The sequence below is a fragment of the Mustela erminea genome, chromosome 1 (assembly GCF_009829155.1).
Source record: "Mustela erminea isolate mMusErm1 chromosome 1, mMusErm1.Pri, whole genome shotgun sequence".
Lineage (NCBI taxonomy): Eukaryota > Metazoa > Chordata > Mammalia > Carnivora > Mustelidae > Mustela > Mustela erminea.
The window spans coordinates 91,894,377-91,917,604 of NC_045614.1; the positions used below are offsets into that span (position 1 = coordinate 91,894,377).

Sequence of the window (23,228 nt, forward strand, 5' to 3'; positions counted from 1 at the left end):
CTCAGTTTCTCTTTCTCTACTCCTCACTCTTCCTCTTGGACACTGTGGCCCCAGTCCTTCTAGTGCTGGCCTGTAGGCAAGTGGGTTAGGATTCTGAATAAGATTATCTCCAAAGAAGCTCTCTCAAATGCTTTCTTCCTTTTTCTTCCCTCATATTCTTGAAATGGAACACTCCCTACACATTTTCTTTATAAACTCTTCATTCCTAGTTTTGCTAGGAATCTGTCTACCACAGCAATGATTTGCTCAACTGAGCAAGAGGAGCCTCATTTTAATACTGACCACACTAGTTTAAAAATGGCAAAAGGAAGTAAAAATCGCAGCACTAATAAGCATGGGAGAGGGGGCCACCATAAGAGTTTGAATAAAATCAGATGGAACTATCCTGATGGGCCAAGAGGAACAGAGGAAGTAGCCATGGAAGTAGATGCCTAGGAGGTGAGAGCCACTGCTTATGGGGGGTCTGGGGAGACTTTGTGATTGGAAGGTACAGGCGCAGAGGGCAAGAGATGGTAGAGAGAAGAAATGAGGGAGAGTCCTAGGTCTTTCTAGAAAGAGCTGTGTCCAAGAGCACAACTACCATATGCTTGCCTGCTTTGTATAAATAGGCTAAGATGGTTTCTACCCAAGGCTAAATCAGAGGGTACTCTTGAAAAGAAATTAGACAGGATCTCTGGGAAGGCTGAGGCTCCTAGTGCCTTTGTTGGCATCACAAGAAAAGGCTTTCTCATTTTACCAGGACAAGGGTTAGATGGTATCCCGGCCATGACCCCTAAATGGCATCCTGCCTAAGGCTCCCACTTGGGAGAGAGAGTTGAATAAACAGAGCCACAAGATGGTACTGAAGACTAGCACCAACTATTTATGTTAAACTACAAATACTTCACAGATATAAACAGGTAGCCAATGATTCCTAGATCTTTAAGTAAAACAGCACACAAAGGAATCAAGATAAACAGAACAATAAACTCAGAAGAGAGAGTTTCAAGAGTAGGAAATAACTTTAAAAAAAATCTACTTAGTATCCTCAGAGAGATTCTAGGAAGTTTTTCTTCTATAGACAAATAAAGAAAAAAGTCACTAGAATGGAGAAAATAGAAAATGTTCTTGGAAATTAAGAAATGTAAATGTCAAACAAAAAAGATGCATACAAATGAAAGAAATAGCTGAGAACCCAAAATGTAATCCCCAACCAGCAACATTAGCATTCCTGGGAACTTTTTAAAGTGAGAATTTCTGGGTTCCAGCCTGAAATTACTAAATCTTAAATTGGGGGTGGGCCCCAGCAACCTGCATTTTCATGAGCCTTTGATTTGGATGCACCTCAAGTGTGAGAACCACTGACTTAAACTGAAACAGAAATACAAAGAGGTAAGAAACATGAGAGAAAAATTTAAGGACCTAGAGAACCAGCTGAGGAAGAGTGATGAAAAAGGAAGACAGAGACTTCTGGGGAGTACACAATCAAATATGTCATTTCAGAAAAATGTCCTTCAACTTAAGAAACCTTTAGATTGAGGAGCCTGTTTTATCCTCTCGGAATTGCCAGGCAGACTCAAGTTAATAGATGTAAAAAAATCTGTAACCTTTCATAGCCCAAGGCAAATACACAGTAACTGTTATTACCCTCATCACTGTTCTGTGCTTGGCATGTATCCTTCCAGAACTTTCTCTACACCTGGATAAACATAGTCTTGTGTTTTGTTTTGTTTTGTTTCACAAAGTTCATCTAACTGTACACAGTATTATGCAACTTAGTTTTTGTATTTAACAGGAAGTTCTCATCATTTCCTCTAGATTTGCTTTAATTACTACATAGTATCTGTACTTCACCTGCCTCTTGTTCATAGTTTTAAAATTATAAATAATGCTATACTAAGTTGCAGTCCTACCAAGAATGTGTGAAGATACCAGTTTCCCTCATCAACATTTGATATTGTAATGAGTTTAATTCTCAATAAATGTTAATAAAAATAAAAGAGACTTTTTGCTACATTTCACTGCATCTGACTTCAGATGGGGCAACTTCTTGTGTTTGTTGACCATTTATATGTTCTCTTCTGTAAGTTTTCTGTTTATAACTTTGGACATTTTGGTTATTTAGCTTATTGGAAGGCTAGTGATTTTGGTGTTTTTCTGTACTAGGCCTCTTTCCTTTGTTTTTTGCTTGTTTTTGCTTTTTTATTAATTCTAAGTTTGTCTATGAGTTTTATTATGTCATTGAATCTCCTGTACTTTTTAGGTATGTTATGATATCATCTGTAAACAATTATAATCTTGACCCCCAATATTATTTCTTGTTCATGTCTTACTGTCCCATGGGATTTTGACAAAGAAGGCCAAGCAGAACATGAGGTCACAACTCAAACTTACAGACCATATGAAAATAGAAGACATGGTAAATGAGTCAGTAAAGGACCAGCAGCTTTAGACTGCCATGAACTTCAAGAAATGGAACTAATGGTCTAGATTACTAAAAAGACATGTGTACAATGGCTAAAGAAACAAAAGATACAATAAAAAATATAAGCAACTGCTTAGGTTAAAAGAGATATATTCTTTTTATAAAAAAAAATTTTAGAAATAAAAAAATACATCCATTTAACTTTAAAACCCAAATCCATTAAACAGCAGAACCACAACTTAAAAAAGGGTTAGTGAATCAGAAGGGAGGTTAAAAAAATTACCCGGAATGCAGTACAGAAAATTAAAATAAGTGAAAAAAGTAAAAGAGATTAAGAGACATGGAAGATGGAACAGGAAGAGGCAACATTAGCCTTCAAAAAGACCATTTTTCAGCATGCCTGGTGGTGCAGTTGGCTAAGTGTCTGACTCTTGATTTTGGCTCAGGTCATGATCTCAGGGTTATGAGACCAAGCTCTGTGTCAGGCTTCATGCTCAGTAGAGTCTGCTTAGGACTCTCTCCCTTTCCCTCTGTGCTCCCTCACCTCACACACTCTCTCTCAAATAAATAAATAAATCTTAACAACAACAAAAAAAGGACTTTTTCTCCCTCTTATCTTAGAGTTTAATTAATCCAACTACAAACCCTAGTCCTATACCTATCACTCGGCATTTTTCTCCCAGACAACAGGAAGCTAATCAAATACTTACTATATAGCAAGTATACTTTTTATAAAAAATACATTTTTCCTTAGATTTTCAAAAATAATTTCAAGGCCACTTGCTAGTATCCTGTGCCTAAATGAGAAAGTATATTTGTAACAAAAGTACTGTGTACTTTCTAATTCCACTGCGTAACAATGAAAAAAACAGACCAAGGAACTTAATTCCTGGGGCAGGAGGGAGTGAGGGAAGGCCATTTGTCATGAAGTCATCAGGGCAGTTGTCAGGGCCTCCCTTTCATGGTAGGTTGGCCAGCGGTGTCAGCTCTTCAGAATGAGGTTCTAGGTGATGTTTGTGCTGGTGAATTAGAGCAGAGAGTTGGTGATGTCTAGGTCATAGGGCATTTCCTTAGTGGTTCATAGGCACAGATTACAGCTCAACCCCAGTAGGCACCCTATGGTCTCAGGACTGGGTCTAGTGGTCAGGTCTATTGGGCCAAAGTTGTTACCACTGCTGAAAGCAACTCCAGGGACTTTAGCTGAATCATGTACATGCATAAATTTATGCTGACTGTATAGAGGAACATATGAGCTAGACACTAAGTAATATCATGGGGACATAGCTGTGGAAAAGGCAGCCCATCAGTGAGGTCCATGTAAAAACTCCCTACACGTGGCCATTTTACCCTAAAGACCGACATGAACAATTAAGTCCACCTCTCTCTGTTTCTTTCAGGAATGTCTGTCTTAGAAAGTAACCTTGTTTTTGACATAACTTTCTCCAAGCCTTTTTCTGAATATATTTAGGTTTTTTCTGCCAGGAGGAACTCTTAGAATAATGAATTCCATATGTATACATTTTTCAGTGGGAAATGGAAGGATTACCTTTTTCAGTAAAATTATTCTTTGCTCTAAGAAATCATTATATTTAATAAACCCTAAGTGCTATAAGAAGTTGCAAAAGAAGGGGTGGACGGTCCTTTTTTTGCTTGGGGGGCTTAAAATGGAACAGATAAAAAAAATATGCATCTTTCATATTCACATGATTCTGTGCTTCCAAACATGTTGAAGGAAAGCATTTCTCCTAACAATCCTTCAGTGTCTGGCAATAAAAACTTGGGTGATTTTCAAAAAACGTATCTCTGGCAGTCAGGGTTATCACTGGGAAGAAAATGGGGGCAGGAGGCCCAAATAGGATGTTATTGCCAAAGTCTGAGGGACAGCATAGAGGGGATAGAAGTCTGGTCCAGGGGGTGCCTGGGTGGCTCAGTGGGTTAAAGCCTCTGCCTTCGGCTCAGGTCATGATCCCAGGGTCCTGGGATCGAGCCCCACACCGGGCTCTCTGCTCTGCAGGGAACCTGCTTCCTCCTCTCTCTCTGCCTGCTTCTCTGCCTACTTGTGATCTCTGTCTGTCAAATAGATAAATAAAATATTTAAAAAAAAAGAAGAAGAAGTCATCTGGTCCAGGCTACCCTGCAGACATTCTCAGGATAGGAGACTGGAGAAGCCTTATCGGACAACCAAATTTCTTCCCCTAGATAACTCAATAAGAATCACAACAGGAGGAGAGAAGGTGGCTCCCTGGGGAGGCCCTGGAAGAAGGCTGAGAAGTGATGAGTTTTGTGTTGGTTATGTTGGGGTTGAGATGGCTATAAGATATGTTGGTGGGGATATCCAGAAATTATTCAAAAAGGCATGGACCAGAGATCTAGATGTGTGGGTGCTGGGCACAGATCAGTTATCTGAGCATAGTTTGTAGGTCCTCATTTTACTCTCAGTGAGTCGAAACCACAATTTTGGGGCATCATCACAGCACTCTGAGCATAGTTTGAATCACTGAGGGGCAAGATGGAGAAAAAAGACTGGGAATAGGAACTTTAGGAGCCCCCCATACTTGGGGTAATGGGAGAGAGATGTACACCTGTGTATAAGGTAAGAGCAAGAAAAGGCCCAGGAGAGAAGTGTTGGTAGTAGAGTCTTTCAAGCAGGGTGATGTGACTGGTATGGTCAGGAGAATAAGGACTCAGAAAAGGCCACTGAATCTGGCAGCCATGGGAGTCTTAGAACCTGCAGAGGGAGCAGCCCCAGAAAGTAAACACATGAAGTACAGAAAGGACACTGGTCTGGGGCTGGGGGTTGCTAACACCCTGGGCAAGCCAAGAGATGGACCAGGGGAGGTCGAACCATCAGCTCTTCCAGACAGTATGATGGCACCAGGCAGGGGAGAAAGTGAATGGAGAGAAAAGGGAAGTCATGGTCCAGTTCACATAGACAGAGGAGGAAGCCACCAAAGATGGGAAAATCAGGGAGAGGGCCATAAATAGAACACAGCCTAGGGGATCCAGGGTGGGAAGGGACAGTAGTGTTGGCAAGAGGGCAAGTAAGATGAGAAAGCTCCTCTGAAAGAGGGGAGGATTGTTCCAAGAGCCCAGAATGCACTTGAGAAAGAAAGAAGAGCTGCTGAATAGGGCTGAATCAGGAGAGGGCTAAAGACAAAGACGAAGGGGACAGGAGGGTCAGAGTGAGAGCAAGGACAGTGAAGACAGTCTGTGGGATACCAACTGGCCAGGCCACAGCACAGAGTGAACCTGGGACAAGCAAACAGTGTTGCTTCTGAGAGGGTGCCTGGCCTAGTCTGCTGCAGAAAAAATAAGCCCAAAGTTATGTTGGGTCAGCCCTCCTTTTTCCTGAGCTCCAGGGACCTCAAGGTCTATAGGTGATCACCCCAGAGCGATGGCTTCTCTTCTGGGAACATTTTCCACACCCCTAGCCTAGGAAGTCCTTCCGTTAGTGTAACCATCATGGCCTTGGTCTGTTTCTAGAGGTTCTTCCCCTCACCCACATCTTCCATGGGAGGAAAGTGATGTTTCCAGTGTAATTCCTTCTGAAATTCCTGTCCAGGATTATAGGGTTTCCAGCTGTTCTGGAGAATCAATCCGTGCCATACCTGCCACTATGAGGATGCAGACAGGCCCTTGGTTGGGAGGATTTCCCCACCACAGGATGGCTCAGGCAGCTGTGAGAATGGACTGGGAAGGCTAGAAGGAAGCCCCATTAGGAAGGGGTCACAGTTATCCAGGAGGAATGATGGGGGCCTGGACGAGAGGGGCAGTGATGGAGGAAAGTGAAGTTGGGCGGGGGGATGCAGGGACACATTTAGAAGGAGTGCGTGGAGTATGGGGGTGAGGAACAGAGGAACCAAGGCTGGTCTCATATGAGCAGCACTGAATGTTCTCATCTGAACAGCAGGCTTCCAAGTATACCACTTCCTGAGAAGAAGTGTACCATTTTCCTGAGAGGGGGTGGAGGGTGGCCAGAGCCTCTGGATGGGAGCATGAGAGGGCCACTTCTCATGGCCTGCATCTACAATGACTTCCCTAAAAGATCCAGGGCCAAAGACTCTGAACCAGATGTGGGAAGGAGTGTGAGGTCCAGTCTGGTAGGACCACCTCAGATCTGAACCCCCAACCTCTCTCACCTCCTAGCCTGGGTACAATCATGGCAGTCTGTGCTGGTACAATCATGGCAGTCTCTGGCCAGACTCTTCAAAAACCTGAGAAGAGGAACTGGTGCTTGGATATACAATGATGTAGCTTTCCACAAGATGGGCACTTTTGGTTTTTACCTCTGGGAAATGGAGTATTTGTTTTACAAAAAACAGATTATTGGGTAGAAAGAAGGTGTGTAGGGGAGAGAGACCTAGGGTCCAGATGGTGAAGGGTACCATGTGCTAAGATGGGAAGTCTGAGTACTGTGCAGGGACATACTCTGTGAACCCTCCATCTCACTCTGTCAATCTCCCAAACCCCTGGCTCTACCACAGGTCCTACATCTCCAAGAACTAAGTCACCTTTAGACCGAAACCCAGATCCCATTCTAACCAGACCACGAACTCCTATTTTCTAGTTTCACTCTTTTAGTTTCACATCTATCCTGCAACCTCCTAGACTCAAGGACTCCAGGCCCTCAATATACTGGTCTAACTACAACCTCATCAGAGCTCAAATGACCACCCGAACTACATCTCATCAACACCCTAAAGTCTCTTGTACTGCTGTTCTCCCGCCTATCCAGAAAAACTCCAATTCTCTTATCAAATTCCCATTCAGCCATCTCTTATCAGGGCCCCTAAATCTGCCCTCTTCTTCCATAGTAACTGAGTTTTAGTTGGGAACATGGCTACCCAGCTAGACCCACTTCCCAGACTTCCTTGCAGTGCCTAAGTTCTCACCAATAAAATGAGAGCGGAAGTAATGTGCACAACTTCTCTTTCACTTACCTAAAAAGAAATTACTGCTTTCCACTTCTGCTCTTAACCCCTTTCAGGTGCTGGAACACTAAAGTGACAAAGACCTAGCCTTGGCCGTGCACCATATGAGCACAGCCTATTGAATGGCAGAACAAGGGCACCTGGGTGGCTCAGTTGGTGAAGCGACTGCCTTCGGCTCACTGGGATCAAGTCCTGCATCAGCTCCCAGCTTTGCAGGAGTCTGTTTCTCCTTCTGATCTCCTCCCTCTCATGTGCTCTTTCAAATAAATAAATAAAATCTTAAAAAAAAAAAAAAGGAATGTCATAACAAGGGGCACCTGGGTGGCTCAGCCGGTTAAGCATCCACCTTCGGCTTAGGTCAAGATCCTAAGATCCTGGGATCAAGTCCCACATCCGGCTCCTTGCTCAGCAGGGAGCCTGCTTCTCCCTCTGCCTGCTGCTCCTCCTGCTTGTGCTCTCTCTCTCCCTCTGATTTAAAAAAAAAAAAAAAAAAAAAGAATGGCCGAACAAGATAGAAGGATCTAGAACACTGAGTGGATCAAGATGAGCCACCACTCCACTAGCCTAGGCCACTTCCCTCCCTTTGGACTGTAATATAAGAGAGAAACAAACATTTATTTAATCGATTCCTTGTTACAGCAGATTCTATTACAGTCAAATACGTGGAGAAAAATGCCATCACCAATCAGGACAGTACCACCATAAATCCTTTGTCTCTCAACCTCAGCGGAGTTCTACTTTCACTTGTTATTGGTCAGCAATCTTGCAAATTCACCCACTAAAGGCTACAAACTCTCATGATATTTACCAGGACTCTGTCCAACCTCTCACTTTATCAATAATACTGTCTCTTAGGGCACTATAGACACTAAGACCACCAAACAGGGTCTCCCACTATCTCCCAGCCATCCCTGCAATCCTCTACTGTTCCCCAATGGTAAAGGTGTCCTCTCTATGCTCTGGTCAGACTCCCTGATTAAAATCACAGCTCCATTATATACTATCTCAGTTTCCCTTTCCTCAGCAGTAAAATGGAGATGATGACAACACTACCTGACAGGATGGTGAAGAGCAAATTAAATAATGCATATAAAGGAACCAGTACAATACCTGGTATACAGTAAGCATTGGCCACCTGCTCCTAATCCTGCTAAAAAAAGGTGATCACATCACTACCTCAGGGAAGCCATTCACTCAAAACAAAATCCAAACCTCTCAATGTGAGGCCCTTCATGCAACATCAGCCATTTACCCCTTGAATATTCTCTTGCCTCTCTCTTTTGTTTTTTAGAGAGTGAGCGAGCAGGGGGTGGGGAAGTGGCTGAAAGAGAGAATCTCAAGCAGATGTCATATCCAGCATGAAGCCCAATGCAGGGTTCGACCTCAAGACCCAGAGATCATGACCTGAGCTGAATTCAAGAGCCAGACACTCAACCAACTGAGCCACCCAGGTGCCCCTACTCTGTCTTGAACACTGTGCTCCAATACCAAACTGCCCAGAGGTCTAAAAAATAAGTAAAATAAAATAAATGTTTACTCTTTGACAGATATCTAAATTAAAATGCCCACCTTTGCATTTAATGACTACTCTAATGACTACTCTAATTAAAGTAAATCCCCTTCCTGAAAAAGAACACTTACCTCCCTAAAAATCACCAACATGAAAAAGAGTCTATTTTTCATCTTGTGGCTGGGAAATGATACTGAATTCAGTTCTCTTCCTTGTAAAATAATATAGTTAGGTTACCCTCTTTTTAGCTCTAAAATGTGATGCTATCCTAAAATGGCTGTGGTGAAAAAAGCAATCTTTGTATCTATTTTTAAATCTTATATTGTTTAAATGCACTTGAAATGTTGCATCCTGTGGAAAGGGAATGAGGCTCTTTTGAGAGGGACAAATGATACATGAGCCAGATGGTGAGGCTGGCAACAAAGGGATGCTGAAAATGGAAAAGGTCCAAACTGGCCAGAAAGGACAGTAGAGACAGGGGAAGGTCCTCAGGGAGGAGCCAATCCCAGGTTTGCACAAAGCCTGGCAGCACCAGGTTGCAGCCTCCTGTCTTTTCCTTTTCCTGCCTTCCCAGAAGAACAAGAAGAACTCTAGGGAATACTTATCACAAGACAGGAGTCTGCTTAGCTGACCAAGAATGCTTGTTAGGTCAAATAAAGCTGCCCTTCCTTCAGCTAAGTCATCTGTAGGTATTTCTGGGGGAATAGGAAGAGCAAAGGCCAGAGGGGCACTGCCTGGAGATTCCAACACAAAACCTAAAACACAGCTCTATCAAGACACTGCATTTCCTCGTGAAGAGATTATGGTCAAGTCAAGCCCATTCCGAGCAAAGTCAGAGTTAAAGGAACTTTATTTAGAATACTAATTCTGGAGCTCTTCTGCAGCCAGGACCCAAGACCAATTTCTTAAGTCCATCAGAGTATACAGAGTATCCTGTTCCCGGACTTATACAGACAACTTCTAAGGCATTCTTTAGGTGTGTACTAAGTAATGCCGTGGCCAAATAGTTTAACTTCAAAAATTAACAAGCCTTATATGGATGCAAATGCGCTAAATAAAGGCATATATAATACAGTTCAATAGATTCAGGTGATATAGCATTAAATAAATAAATGCTTATTTAAGCTCTTTTAGTAAGATTTTTTGGGAAACATATAGCTAATCTCTGGTTTATTTCCAAAGGCCCTAGGTAATCAGACCATGAAACTAGAGGAAAGGCACTTGGTAGGAGATACTGCAGGCCAAATACTGAGAAGAAATAAACATCCTTGCAAGCTCAAATCTATAAAGCGGTGGCAGAATTATGGACTGGTGGAAAACAGCAGGGCCAGAGACCAAAGTAACAGCAAACACCAGGGAACAGTAGGTTTTCGGGACAAAGTCTTAGAGGCTGAAAGTTTAGGTAAGAAGTCCTATGAGGCTTTCTCCTCAAACACGGTGGTCCTCGCCAATCTTAAAAGAAGCTGACTGGGCATTCCCTCCATTCATTAAAACTTCAAAATCACTGCACACTTCCTCTCATACTTGAAAACTTCTGAAGCATTAACTATATTGCTACTGGAGACCAGATTGCAGTCCATTACTCCATTTCTGTGCAGAGAGACATTGCTAGCTGCCCATCAACAATCAGCTAGATGATACTTCCTTAGTAACGCAAACCCAGTTTTACTCAGGGTAAGAAAATGCTCAACTAAAAAAAAAAAATTTCCTCAAATATGCATATACTCACAAATGAATAGTATATATCCATACAATGAATAGAAAATATCCATACACTGGAATATTATTTGGCAATAAAAAGGAATGAAGTACTGATACATGCTGAGACATGAATCTCAAAAACACTATGTTAAGTTAAAGCTGCTATACACAAAAGGCCACATATTTTAAGATTCCATTTAGATAAGAGGTGAGAATAGGCAAATGTAGAGAAAAAAGTAAATTAGTAGTTGCCTAGGGCTGAGAGTGGGAAATGCTAATGGAAACGGGGTTTCTGTTTGGAATGGTAAAAAATAGATGACACGTGAATTATATCTCAATAAAGCTGTTGATAAAAAACCCAATAAAATCTAATTTCCCACAATGCCTAACAGCTGTCCATGTGCTCTGGCCAGTAAGATGTTGGTGGAAATACACTATGGGAAAGTTAAGAGTTTCATAAAAAGGACTCAGCTAACTCATGCCTTGTCTTTCATCCTTTTCCCCTATTCCTAGGTCTAGGCCTTGGGGTCAGGGATGAGGGAAGGGGGGTGACGGTCGCTGAGAGCAAAAAGGTGCTAAAAATGGCAGAGCAGCAAAAATGAAGGAAGCCAGGTAATGGATGATACCCTGGAATCACTGTATCAGCCCCAGTTTACCTCTCTCTGGATTTGTAATGGGAAAGAAATAAACCTGTTATTTGGTTAAGTGATTAAAGCTAGATTTCTATCAGTTCTATCCAAATGCTATCCCTCATGACACATGCCCATCTAATATTAGCCTGTGCTTATCTGGAAGCCAAGAAGGCAAAAGGCAAAAAAGTAGACTCAGAAAGATGCAAAAAAAGTTGATTCCAAATATAACATTCAGGCACCAGGAAGTCAGCTTTCTTTCTTTCTTTCTTTTTTTAAAAGGTAAATAGTTACTTATTTTAGAACTATACATGGTTTCCTCAAGCTTGATATATCCCCGCAGGAGTACTTACCCCTCTCTAAAAAGAAATCATTAAGAAATGCTTTAGTTTTGAAATGTGGGATAAACCAAGTATGAACAAATGGCATACTATTATTTGTTCAAAGAATAATTTCAAATATCAGTTCTCATTTCTTTTTTTAAAAAATAAGTTTCTAGCAAGAGGTGTTGGTGAGGATGCAGAGAAAGGGGAACCCTCCTACATTGTTGGTGGGAATGCAAGCTGGTGCAGCCATTCTGGAAAAACAGTATGGAGGCTCCTCAGAAAGATGAAAACAGAGCTATCCTCTGACCCACCTAGCAATTGCACTACTGGGTATTTACCCCAAAAATACAAATGTAGTGATCTGAAGGGGCACATGCACACAAATGTTTATAGCAGCAATGTCCACAATAGCCAAACTATGGAAAGAGCCTAGATATCCATTAATAGATGAATGGATAAAGAAGATGTGGTAAATATATACAAAGAAATACTCTGCAGCCATCAAAACCACCCCCCCCAAAAACCCCAACAAAATCTTGCCATTTGCAACGACGTGGATGGAAATAGAGGGTATTATGCTAAGCAAAATAAGTCAATCAGAGAAAGACAATTATCATATGATCTCACTGTTACGAAGAATTTGAGAAACAAGACAGAAGATCATAGAAGGGAGGGAAAAAAGAAACAAGATGTAACTGGTGAGGGAGACAGACTCTTAATTTCTTAATTAAGAGACTCTTAATCTCAGGACACAAATTGAGGGTTGCTGGAGGGGAGGGGGGTAAGGGATGGTGTGGTTGGGTGATGGACACTGGGGAGGGTATGTGCTACGTATGGTGACTGCTGTAAATTGTGTAACACTGATGATTCACAGACCTGTATCCCTGAAGCAAATAAGACATTATATGTTAATAAAAATAGAGTTTGGGGGAAAAATTTTTTTCTAACATCTGTTCTTTGAAGGGTTAAGAGACATTTCCCATTAGGCCCTTAAAGAATAGCACTCAGAGAGCAAAGGGGCCTGTAGATTCAGTTTACTTATATATAAAATGTATATATTCAATACATTAATGTAGGATGTTCTTGTGTCCCAAAAAATAAAGTTCAATGTTATTCTAAAATGTTATTCTAAGCTTAAAAATGAATGTAGAAAAAAAATGATTAACTTAATAAGCAACTGTATTTTTCCTTTCTAGCCCCATAAATAATATCACCTCCTTTTTATTGTATGAGGTGGTAAGGGGTAGACCTGGAAAACATTCTCCCACTAAACTCAACGAATTACTTCACTTGGGGTAATTATTCATATACAACTCCAATAAAGCTGACCTTATGGAAGCATCAAACAATATGCCATTGGGCTAATTACCCCTGTGACCAAAGAAAAAGCAGGGAAAATGAAAAGGTGGCCAAGGGATTAGGGAGGATGATGCTTTTAAGCAACCACTGGGGTGGGATATGGTCTTCCCTACTAATCTGCTTCTTTATTTTATGCTGTATTGGTTTATATTACACAAAACTTGATCTCTTCAAAGTTGAATATAAACATCACATTGATAACATAACAATATTTTAAATAAGAGATAATGCTTTTCAAGAACTAGCAGACCTTTTTTTAAGCCAAATTGCTCTCATGCAAATAGATCATTTTTACTTAATTCATTCAATATTCAACCCTGCCATGTGTCAAGCACTAAGCAAACGAGATTCAGATGTGCGTGACATACAAATTGCTATCCTCAAGAATGCACAGCCAAGTGGTAAAAATTAGCCTGCAACTTACCTCTATCAGAGTGCAAATCTGCGAACAAGGCTGAAAAGCAACTACAAAGCCTGAAGGAACAGGGTTAAGGTGTCAGAGCCGTCTCCTGGGTGCCTGGGTGATTTGAAATGAAGTGTGGCACTCTAAGAGGAGCAGCATATGCAAAGGAAAGGCCGCATGAAATGACAAAATGCATTTAGACTGGAAGCAGTGAGTTGGTAAAGAAGCAAGAGGTGAACTGCCGAGAAGAGTGGTTGACTTTGTGTACCTGGGACTTGGGAACTCTATCCCGAAGGCTTTGGGAAAGGCTGAAGGGTTTAAGCAGGGACAGCAGCTGTATGCTAGAAGCACTACTCTAGCAGAGACTGACTGGCTGGGTGGGTTAAGGGCCAAGGCCTGTCCAGAAGTTATGGAGGCGATGGGGCAAAAGATGATGGCAACAAGCAAGATGACCAAGTTGGGTCTGAAGTCCTAAAGAAGTGAACTCAACAGAAGCTGATTTTCATATAATGAAAACATTTCAAGTTCTGTTTTCAAGTTCATTTCAAGTGCTACTTCCCCGTCCCTTCACATTTTTTCCCCACTAAAACCACAGCCTTTACCACAACCAAAGGGATTGGGGGCTGGACTAGATAGTCTTTCATGCTTGTAGACCAAATGCCAAGAAAAAAGAGTGTCCCATACCCCAGAGGGATTTCTTCCCTTTATTGGATCATTCCCATTAGCCTATGGAACATCTCGCAGTACTGTATCTTCACCTGGAAAAAACATGCTCTCCTCCCAGTCCTCCAACCTGCACCCCAAACACTTCTTTGGTCTCCGGTAGTTAACTGCTCCATTTTCCTTCACAGGAGACCTCTCCAAGAGTGTTGACTACAGCAGGGTCTCCACCTTCCCACACTGTATTCATACTTCAGCTTGCTCTAATCCCTACTGCTTTTGTCAATAGCCTCCATGATGCCAAATCCCATTGAGGCTTCTTTCTCCATTTTGAAATACTGACTTTCCTGGGCTTCCATGACACCTCATTTTCCTGTTATTGTTGCTGCTGTTTTCAACTACAGTGGCTTCTGGTTAGTCTTTTTTTTGATATCTCTTCTTCCTTCACTAGAGTGTTAAATGTTGAGAGAGTGTAAGAGTCAGTCCTAAAACCTCCTCCCATCTAAACTCTCTCCAGAGGTTAAGTTTATCCAGTACCATGACTCTAAATATAGTCTACATGTCACACTCCTACATTAGTATGTTCAATGAGAACTCTTCCTTGAGCTGCAGACTCTCATCTGTCTACTAAAATAAACAACTGGCACCTTAAACATGGCCTACAACAGATAACTGATTCATTCCATCTGCCAAAACAAAATCCTGTTCCTTCTAAAGGTTTTCCATCTCAGTATATAGTCTGGCCACACAACCAGATGCCCAAGCCCCAACCAACTAGTCATCCCTGATTACTCTCTTTCATTCTCTACCTGACCCTCCAACATCCAAAGGATGTAGGTCCTGTTACCTTCAAAACATGTCTCCAATCTGCCCCTTCCAAACACCCATACTACCCAAATTGCTCCAAAACCTGAACTATGCAGCAGTTTCTTAAAGACTCTTAATACTTTTCCCCTTTGCCTCCCTACAATTTAATCTTTACAAAAGACCTGGCATAATATTTTTTAAATGACAAGTCAAATCATGTCACTCCCTTATTTAAAAAAAAATCCTTGAATGAAAAATTCCATTTTATTTAGAATAAAATATGTGCCCCATGGCTTACAAGGCCCTGCTACTCTCTGTTACTGTATCTCCCAGACCTCATCTGATACCCTCCCATCCCTAACTACATTCTAGTCACATGGGCCTCTGTCCTCTTCCTCCAGTAGTAGCATCTGGAAGATGAACAGTAGGGCCAAATCTAGAGGGCAGCTTGTTCCTGCTTTTGGGCCTCTTCAATTATGTCACTTCAGCCTGGATCTTTTCATAGCTGGTGTTCTGTCATTCAGATCTCAGCTCAAATGCTACCTGCTCAGAGAAGCCTGGCTAAATATTACACCTCAAGTTCTTCTCTATGATACTGTTCTTTTTATTTTTCATAAACACTTACCAAAATCTTACTTATGTTCATTATCTGCTTCTCCCAACCAGAATGTAAAATCTAGAAAAGGAGGAACCTCATCTGTCCTATTCCCTGCATAGCTTGAGAGCCAGACATACAGTGGGCACTCAATAAATACACATGTATTGAATGAATAACCCAATCCTCCTTGATTCTACAAATAAAATTTTCTTACAATGGGGTGTTATAAGAAAGGAGTTCTAGGTCATTAGAGCCAGCTTATAATATCACATCAGCACTTTGTTAATTTGCTGCTTTCCTAAAAAAAGTGTATTTTCTGTAAAATGTCTTCAATAAATATTCACACCCTAGAACAAAAAACAATTGGAAGATGACCAGCCACAGAAATCTTGTAACTGCTCTTTTCATCGAAGTCAAGTAGCTCAGCAAGAAAAATCTATCTGAAGTCTTAAACCACCTACCAAAACAAATGCACATACATAAAATAAAACAGCTTACAAACACAAAAAGGTAAGGTTAAAGGCATCACACATCCCAGCAAACTGAGAGCACCTCTGAGAGCACCTGCTAATTTGGGATAAAAGTCAGATGTCAGCACTTTTTCTTTTGAACCAATCTTGTATAAAGAACTGTGATTTCTAAACAATGCAATAATCTGAACACAAAACAGAACGCACTGAATGCTGAGAGGGATGCTAAAGTTGAACCATTCTGTGTGCATAATACATATAAGAACTAAAAAAGTATTTGTTGACTGAATGCCCTCTAAGATTACAGGTTGTGAACAAAAACATTTGTAACTTTGAAGACTTCAAAGAGCTTTCAGAAAACTGGACTTTCAGGGGGCTGAGTATTTCATAACACAAAAGAAACAGTGTTATTAATAAATGGTACTCAGAAAAATCATGCTCTTAGGTTGCTTTTGGCAGAGCATGTGTTGTGCGAGCTATTTTTCCAGATGTGCTGATTCAAAAAACTTCAACAACGGCAAGAACCTCCAACTGCTATACATTCTTCCTAATATGAGGACAGGAGTAGAGGCAGGCACCCATAGGCCTAACTATTTAGGACTCTCATTCAACTCTGCCTTAGGTCAACTACAACCAAGCATAAATACATATATATCCCTCATTTAATGGCTCTGGAGAAAAGTGTCAATGTTGTAATACTTCCTTGTGATAATGATCCCAAGTTATTAGAACTAGGAGATTGAGTACAGTCGGCTGTTAGGGCTTAGGAGCCTGATTACGTGGGTTTTATCTATCTAGCTGGTAGATGTTCAAAGACTTACCAAACACAACCAATCATTCATTAGGAACAATATTTTCAATACTATTATAATATAAAACAAATCTTTTTAATTTTTCAAGTGTTTTAAGAAACAACTTTATACTTAAACCAGCCTTGAAGCACAAAATTCACCAGTTTACTTTCTTGTTTTTTACACTATCCAGAACAACTGAAACACCCCCTCTGTGCACAGCACTAGTCTAGGTGCAATAAAAGGGATTCTTAACCTTAGAAACACGATTTCACTTTCTGGAATAGTATCATCTCCTTTTCCAGAGAGTAAAAAATAAATAAAATGACCATTGTTTACTACTGACTGACCTGTCCCCAGCCTACTTCTGGCTGATGGAAATTTAAGTGTTTCAATGAATTCATCTTCTACTTTCCCCAAAATAAGAAAGCAGAAATAATTTTCATTAAAACAATAAAAAAGAAACAGTTTCCCACAAAAGGACAGTTTCTAAGGTTTTTTTTTTTTATTTTTTTTACCCTAGCTTTTAAGTTTTCTTCCTCCAATATTGTCTTTTCCTATACAAGGCAAACCAGACATCTTTTTGTGTTGTTTTCCTTTTCCTAAGAAAAAGTAATATATCTTGAAGACAAACCATTCCCAGGACTAGTGATAAATATTGAAAAAGAAAAACCAAACTTTAAAGGTGAATCACCTACATTACCTTGATGAAGTAAAAAAGTGAAAAAGCAGTTGGCACTAAGATAGCTATTCCAAGTATCTGTGTTTAAACAATTTTAAAAACTGTTTATTTATTTTGTAAGAATGTACCCCTAGTCCAAAGTAACTATGTTTTAAAAAATTGGGGGCCAAAAAATTTATAAAAAACCCTTTCAGTTCAATCTAATAAAAATGATATCTAGAAAATATTCCACATTATTAAGTCTGTCTTTCAAAGTTCCGATCCTAAAGCATTCCTAAGGCACAGTGTTCCGGAAGGCATATGTGCTTCTGCTGGTGGTGCATGACGTACAAAGCATCCATGACTGGTTCCAAGGGAGTCCCAAAAGGCACCATGCTCCTGATGCCGTGGGACTGTGAGAGGAGAGTCAGACATAGGCCCCCAGGGCTGCGTGGAACTCCGTGAGACACTGTACCAGCTGCTGGAACTTGGGCCTCTCCTCTGGATCTAAGGCCCAGCAACAAGCCATCACAGCAAATCTGCAATGACAAAAATGGAAAATTGGGCTAATGATGCAACAGTACTCCTAATCTTTTGGTCAATTCGATGCCAGTTGTTTTCTGTCTAAAGGTGGGAATGGGAAGAATGACATACTAAACATCAATGAATATTACTCAATGTTAGCAGTTCTAAAATGAAAAGAAACTAAAATGAGTTATCCGGATTTTATGTGTGGATTTCAACTCTTCATAACATTGTAGCAAAATACATCAGCAAATATAGAGAGTTCATGTAAATCCCTAAAACACAGACAAAATAATAACCTGTATTTTCTGAGAGAAAGAACTTGGAAGAAGAGGAAGATTAAACTTTAAGCACCCTGGATCTACAGTAAAATCAGTGCAAAAGCTGCAACCTCACCATGGTATAGAAACTTTCAGGGGATTCAGGAAGCAAGACCACAGTCATCTGTGCACTCGTCACCCCTGAATAGCCTCCTACCTACCCTACTCCCTTTATATGGGAACATCACCTACATGACGAAGGCAGTAAACAGGAATATCGCAGCCTGGGACATTTTCCTTAAGTATCAGTTAACACCAAATGGCAAGCAAGATGACAATGAGAGAGGTTTTCTGTAACTAAGGATAAAACTCGGATACTCACTCTACACAGAATAACTGACACAGTATTTCCTTACCATGTACATTATTGGTCTCTCAGATTAGACCAAGCACTACAAGTAAAAGAACTATAAAACGTTCTAATGTCCAAGGCTGACTCTGTGGTTTTCTATGAGTCTAATTCAAGTCCAAAGAGTCATTACTCTCCAGAGGGAAGTCTCTGTATGAATACGGACACCTGCTCTTCTTCTTTTATCCCAGTATCATAAATGGAATGAAACCCACGTCTTCAAGCTCAGAGAAACTCACAGCTCATCAGGACAGTTGATTGGCTGGGCTATTCGATAACCATCTTTCAGGTATGCGGCCATCTCAAAGGGATCAATGTCCACATAGGGCGTCTGGCCCAGAGTCATGAGCTCCCACAGTGTCACTCCGAAGGCCCACTGAGGAAAGAAGGAGAAACACAATGAAGGAAATGTAAAACACTTGTCAGAGTGCTGTTGCCTGTGACCAGGTATGGACCAAAAATAGCACCTGATTCTTAAGGAAAGCAAAATATTATCTACAAAAAGAAGTCTACCATAGCTAGTTTCTCCTGCTGGGAGAAAAAAGCATTTTAATGAATGCACCCTTTAATAGGAATATTATTACTATATATTATAATATATTATATATTCTAAGGTGATTAGATCCCTTGGAAAGAACGGTTTTTACTGCTAATTACAAAACCAACCACCTCAAACTGTTAATTATGTCTAAAATTTTCTTAATATGAAAAATGTTACATTGAATAAGTATAGTTAATCTATATAATTGAGAAGTGGAAAATAAATTTAACTTTAGCCTAACTGGAGGGAAGAGAATTCTGAATAAGTTAACTATGTAAACTATGTAAAAATATAAGATGTCATGGATTTTCACTATACTTAAATGATTGAAATTAACAGATGAAGGTATCCTGAAAAAAGATTTTCTAATCTTGCCTGAGTAAAAGATCAGATTTATTTAAAATCAACATGTGAACTACTGGTAGAAACAGAAATCAAAAGCAGTGACAAGCATGGTCCAACCAGAGCTCCCCATTTTGGCTCAGCTATGGTTACAGTGGCTCATAGGGATTATGCAGAGGGCAGGTAACATGTCTACACAGAGTTACTGCCATACAGCCAGAAAGGACTCAGAGCAGGGACTCCTGCTATCTGCTGCCACCTATGAACCCTGAGATGAGAACAGCTAAACTGGATGAGAAGATAACATTTTTATGAGGCCCTTCTGTTCTAGACATTTTGAATCCTTTATCTCCATCTAATTTTCACAACAAACTTGTGAGAAGAACTGGTAACCCAATTTTACAGGTAAGAAAACTGAGGATCAGAGAAGTAATTGGTCCAAAAACCAAAATTTTTTAATGAGTGAAGGGGAAAGAAATAGAGAAAAGGAAAAAACACAAGTTAAAAACAAGTCTGTTTGCAAGATCTGAGCATAGTGCATTACATTTTAAGTAATTATTTTTCAATAGTAACAAAATCCAGAAATAATTCCTAACATATACAGGTTTTTTAAAAACCTTGTATTAGGGAACAATAATTTTATTTCTTATTATAATCTATGAAAACAAAACAAAACAAAAACCCAGTGGACAGATACCTTTTAGGGTATTTAAAAAATATCAGTGGAGAATTCTATACCAAACCAAAATATACATCAAAAATGAAGGCAAAAATACACACTTTTTAGACAAACAGAAGCTGAGATGGAAATCTGGATCTACAAAGAAAACGCACAGTATTAAAAATATGAGTAACAATTAGATTTTTTTTATTTTCAAGTTTAATGGGTTGTTTAAAGCAAAAACAGTAACAATGTATTGTGCGGTTTATAATGTGTACAGTAGCAAAATGTATGCTCACAGTAGCATAATGGGTAGAAGAAGATGACAAATGGAAATATTAAGTGCTTATGTTAAACACAAATGGTATAATATTATTTGAATGTAGAGGGGTACATCATAAACTCTAGGACAGGTTTCTCAACCTCAGCACTATGTATACTGTGGGCTGCACAGTTCTTTGTTGTACCTTGTGGGATGTTTAGCAATATCCCGGATCTCTACTCACTTGATGCCCCAAGTGTGATAACTGAAAATACCTCCAAATGTCCCCTGATGGGGACGACAAAACTGGCCCCTGTTGAGAACAACAAAATTGCCCCAAGTTGAGAACCACTAAGCTATACTAATCAAAGAAAATAAAGAACACAAATTACTGATAATCAGAAATGAAAGAGGGACCATGATTACATCAAAAAATATAAACGCAACAACAGTTAAGTTCAGTAACTTAGATGAAACGAACAAATTCCTCAAAAGACACAAATTACCAATAGACGTAAGAATAAATAGAAAACCTGGGTGCCTGGTGGCTCAGTGGGTTAAGCCACTGCCTTCGGCTCAGGTCACGATCTCAGGGTCCTGGGATCGAGTCCCACATCGGGCTCTCTGCTCAGCAGGGAGCCTGCTTCCCTCTCTCTGCCTACCTCTCTGTCTACTTGTGATCTCTCTCTCTCTGTAAAATAAATAAATAAATAAAATCTTAAAAAAAAAAAAAAAAGAATAAACAGAAAACTTATGTAGCTTATATCTATTAAAGAAATTGAATTTGGGTTGCCTGGCTCAGAGGGTTGAGCGTCTGCCTTTGGTTCAGGTCATGATTTCGGGGTCCTGGGATGGAGCCCTGCTCAGCATGGGAGCCTGCTTTTCCTTTCTCTCTTTTCCTCTGTCCCTCCACTGGTTCTCTCTCTCTCTCTCAAATTAATAAATAAAGTCTTAGGGAAAAAAAAGAAAGGAAAAAAAAAAAGAAATTGAACCATAGTTAAAAATCTTTTCACGAAGAAAACTGTATCTCATTTCACTGGGTGAATCCCATCAAAGTTGAAAGAAGAAAACAGGACGAATTTGTTCGTTCCCTACAGATGCCATAATGAAGTACCATAAACGAGATGGCTTAAACAACTGTATGTGTTATTCCACAGTTCTGGAGTCTAGAAGTTCAAAATCAAGATGTACCAGGGCTTTGCTCCCTCTAAAACTCATGGGGATCTTTCCCTGCTCACGCCCAGCATCAGGTGGTGGCCACAAGTCCTTGGTGCTCCTTGGCTTACAGACACAGCCCTTCACGGACATTCACTCCTCACATGTCTGTATCTCTTCTTACATGGATACTAGTCATGCTGGATTAAGGTCCACCCTAATTGGGTAGGACCTCATCTTAATATTATTATCTGCAATGACCTTATTTCCAAATAATGTCACATTCTAAGGTGAATTCAAACTTCTACAGCAGAGCACAATTCAACCTACATCACAATCCTATGCAAACCCTTTCAAAAAACAGAGGAAGGTATTTCCCAATTCATTTTGAAGCCAGCATTCCCTTAAATACCATAACCATAAAGTTAAGTCTTTGGAACTTAGTATCATTTTCACTGACAGATCATCAGGGTGGAGCAATGCCCATCCCAGAAGTCTGTGTTCTTGAAGGGGGTAGGGGGAGAGGAAGGGAGGAACAGATGCAAATGCATGTGTAGTTTTAAAATCTCTATAGAGGGGTGCCCAAGTTGTTTAAGCATCGAACTCTTCATTTTGGCTCAGGCAGTGCTCTCAAGGTCGAGGCCCACAGTGGGCTCTGCATTCTGCATGGAATCTGCTTAAGGTTCTCTCTTCCTATGCCCCTCCTGCTTATACTCTCTCTTTCTCTGAAATAAATCAATCTTTAAAAAAAAAAAAAATCTCCATAGAGACAGAGCCTACTAGAACGTTCCTTAAAATTACTAGCTTAAGGGATGCCTGCGTGCCTCAGTTGGTTAAGCGTCTGCCTTTAGCTTAGATCATGATCCCAGGGCCCTGGGATGGAGCCCCGTGTTGGGCTCCCTGCTCAGCGGGGAGTCTGTTTCTCCCTTTTCCTCTGCGGCAACCCCTGCTTCTGCTCTCTCTGTCAAATAAATTAAAACAAAAACAAAAAACTAATGCTTTAAAAATGGAAAAATGATTTCAAATTAATAAAAGTTAAAGGAAGGTGCCTACATACATCCAGGTATCTGTCTATCTTAAATCTGTCTATCTTAAAAGTGTACTCTAGGTAAACTTTTTAAAATAATGACGGTGATTAGTAATGCTTATTTCACATTTTAGTAATTTTTAGTAACTAGTAATTAAAATGATTTTAAAAATCATGTCTCATTTCCATATGGAAGGTAGTTCACTACTCTGATGGAACAGAGCCCAAAGAAGTAAAACTGGTTGGGTGTTCCCATCCCTTCTTCATGAAATGAGATGGATCTGTTCTTATTCACCAATTGTGGCAGCAGCTGTAGAAAAGGAATAATCAATCCAAACTAGACTTAGGAGGAAGAAACAATGGGAATGAGTAATAAGTGATACTCCCATTTTGTACACAGGGACTAACCCATCCAATGACAAGGGAGGTACACTCTAACAACTTCGACTGTAAGGGGCCTTCACAGTAATGCTGCTGATATGTGAGGTATGGAAGGTACCCAGGTATGAAAACAGTATAATCTGTGTAAGCTGACTTTAAAAAACTACTTCTTTCACATAATTTTATCTATATTATTAACACTAAGCATCCACCTAAGGTTCTCATATTACATATTGGAACACTAAAAAACACCAAAACGAAGAACAATAAAGCCAAAGGGTACACTGCTGTTTCATTTCCTTAAAAGTCAACAAAAGTGATTAATTACATGTTGGCTCACCAACTCTTTAAAAAAAAATCAAGACCAAATAGTATGAGGATGATTTGTGGAAAAACTGCCCTCTAAAGTCTTCTG

General features: G+C 40.2%; 1 protein-coding gene across 2 annotated transcripts in view; it reads right to left on the reverse strand.

The window, feature by feature from the left end:
* Positions 1–16,663: 16,663 nt before the first annotated feature.
* The window catches only part of RYK (receptor like tyrosine kinase), an 87,362-nt gene continuing 80,797 nt past the window's right edge, over positions 16,664–23,228 (reverse strand). For both annotated transcript variants that reach the window (XM_032333530.1, XM_032333520.1), the window contains exons 14-15: positions 18,684–18,820; positions 16,664–17,789 (exon numbers count right to left, since the gene is read on the reverse strand). In XM_032333530.1, the coding sequence (XP_032189421.1) occupies positions 17,678–17,789; positions 18,684–18,820 (249 nt within the window). In that variant the 3' untranslated portion in view covers positions 16,664–17,677. The remainder of the gene's footprint in view (positions 17,790–18,683; positions 18,821–23,228) is intronic.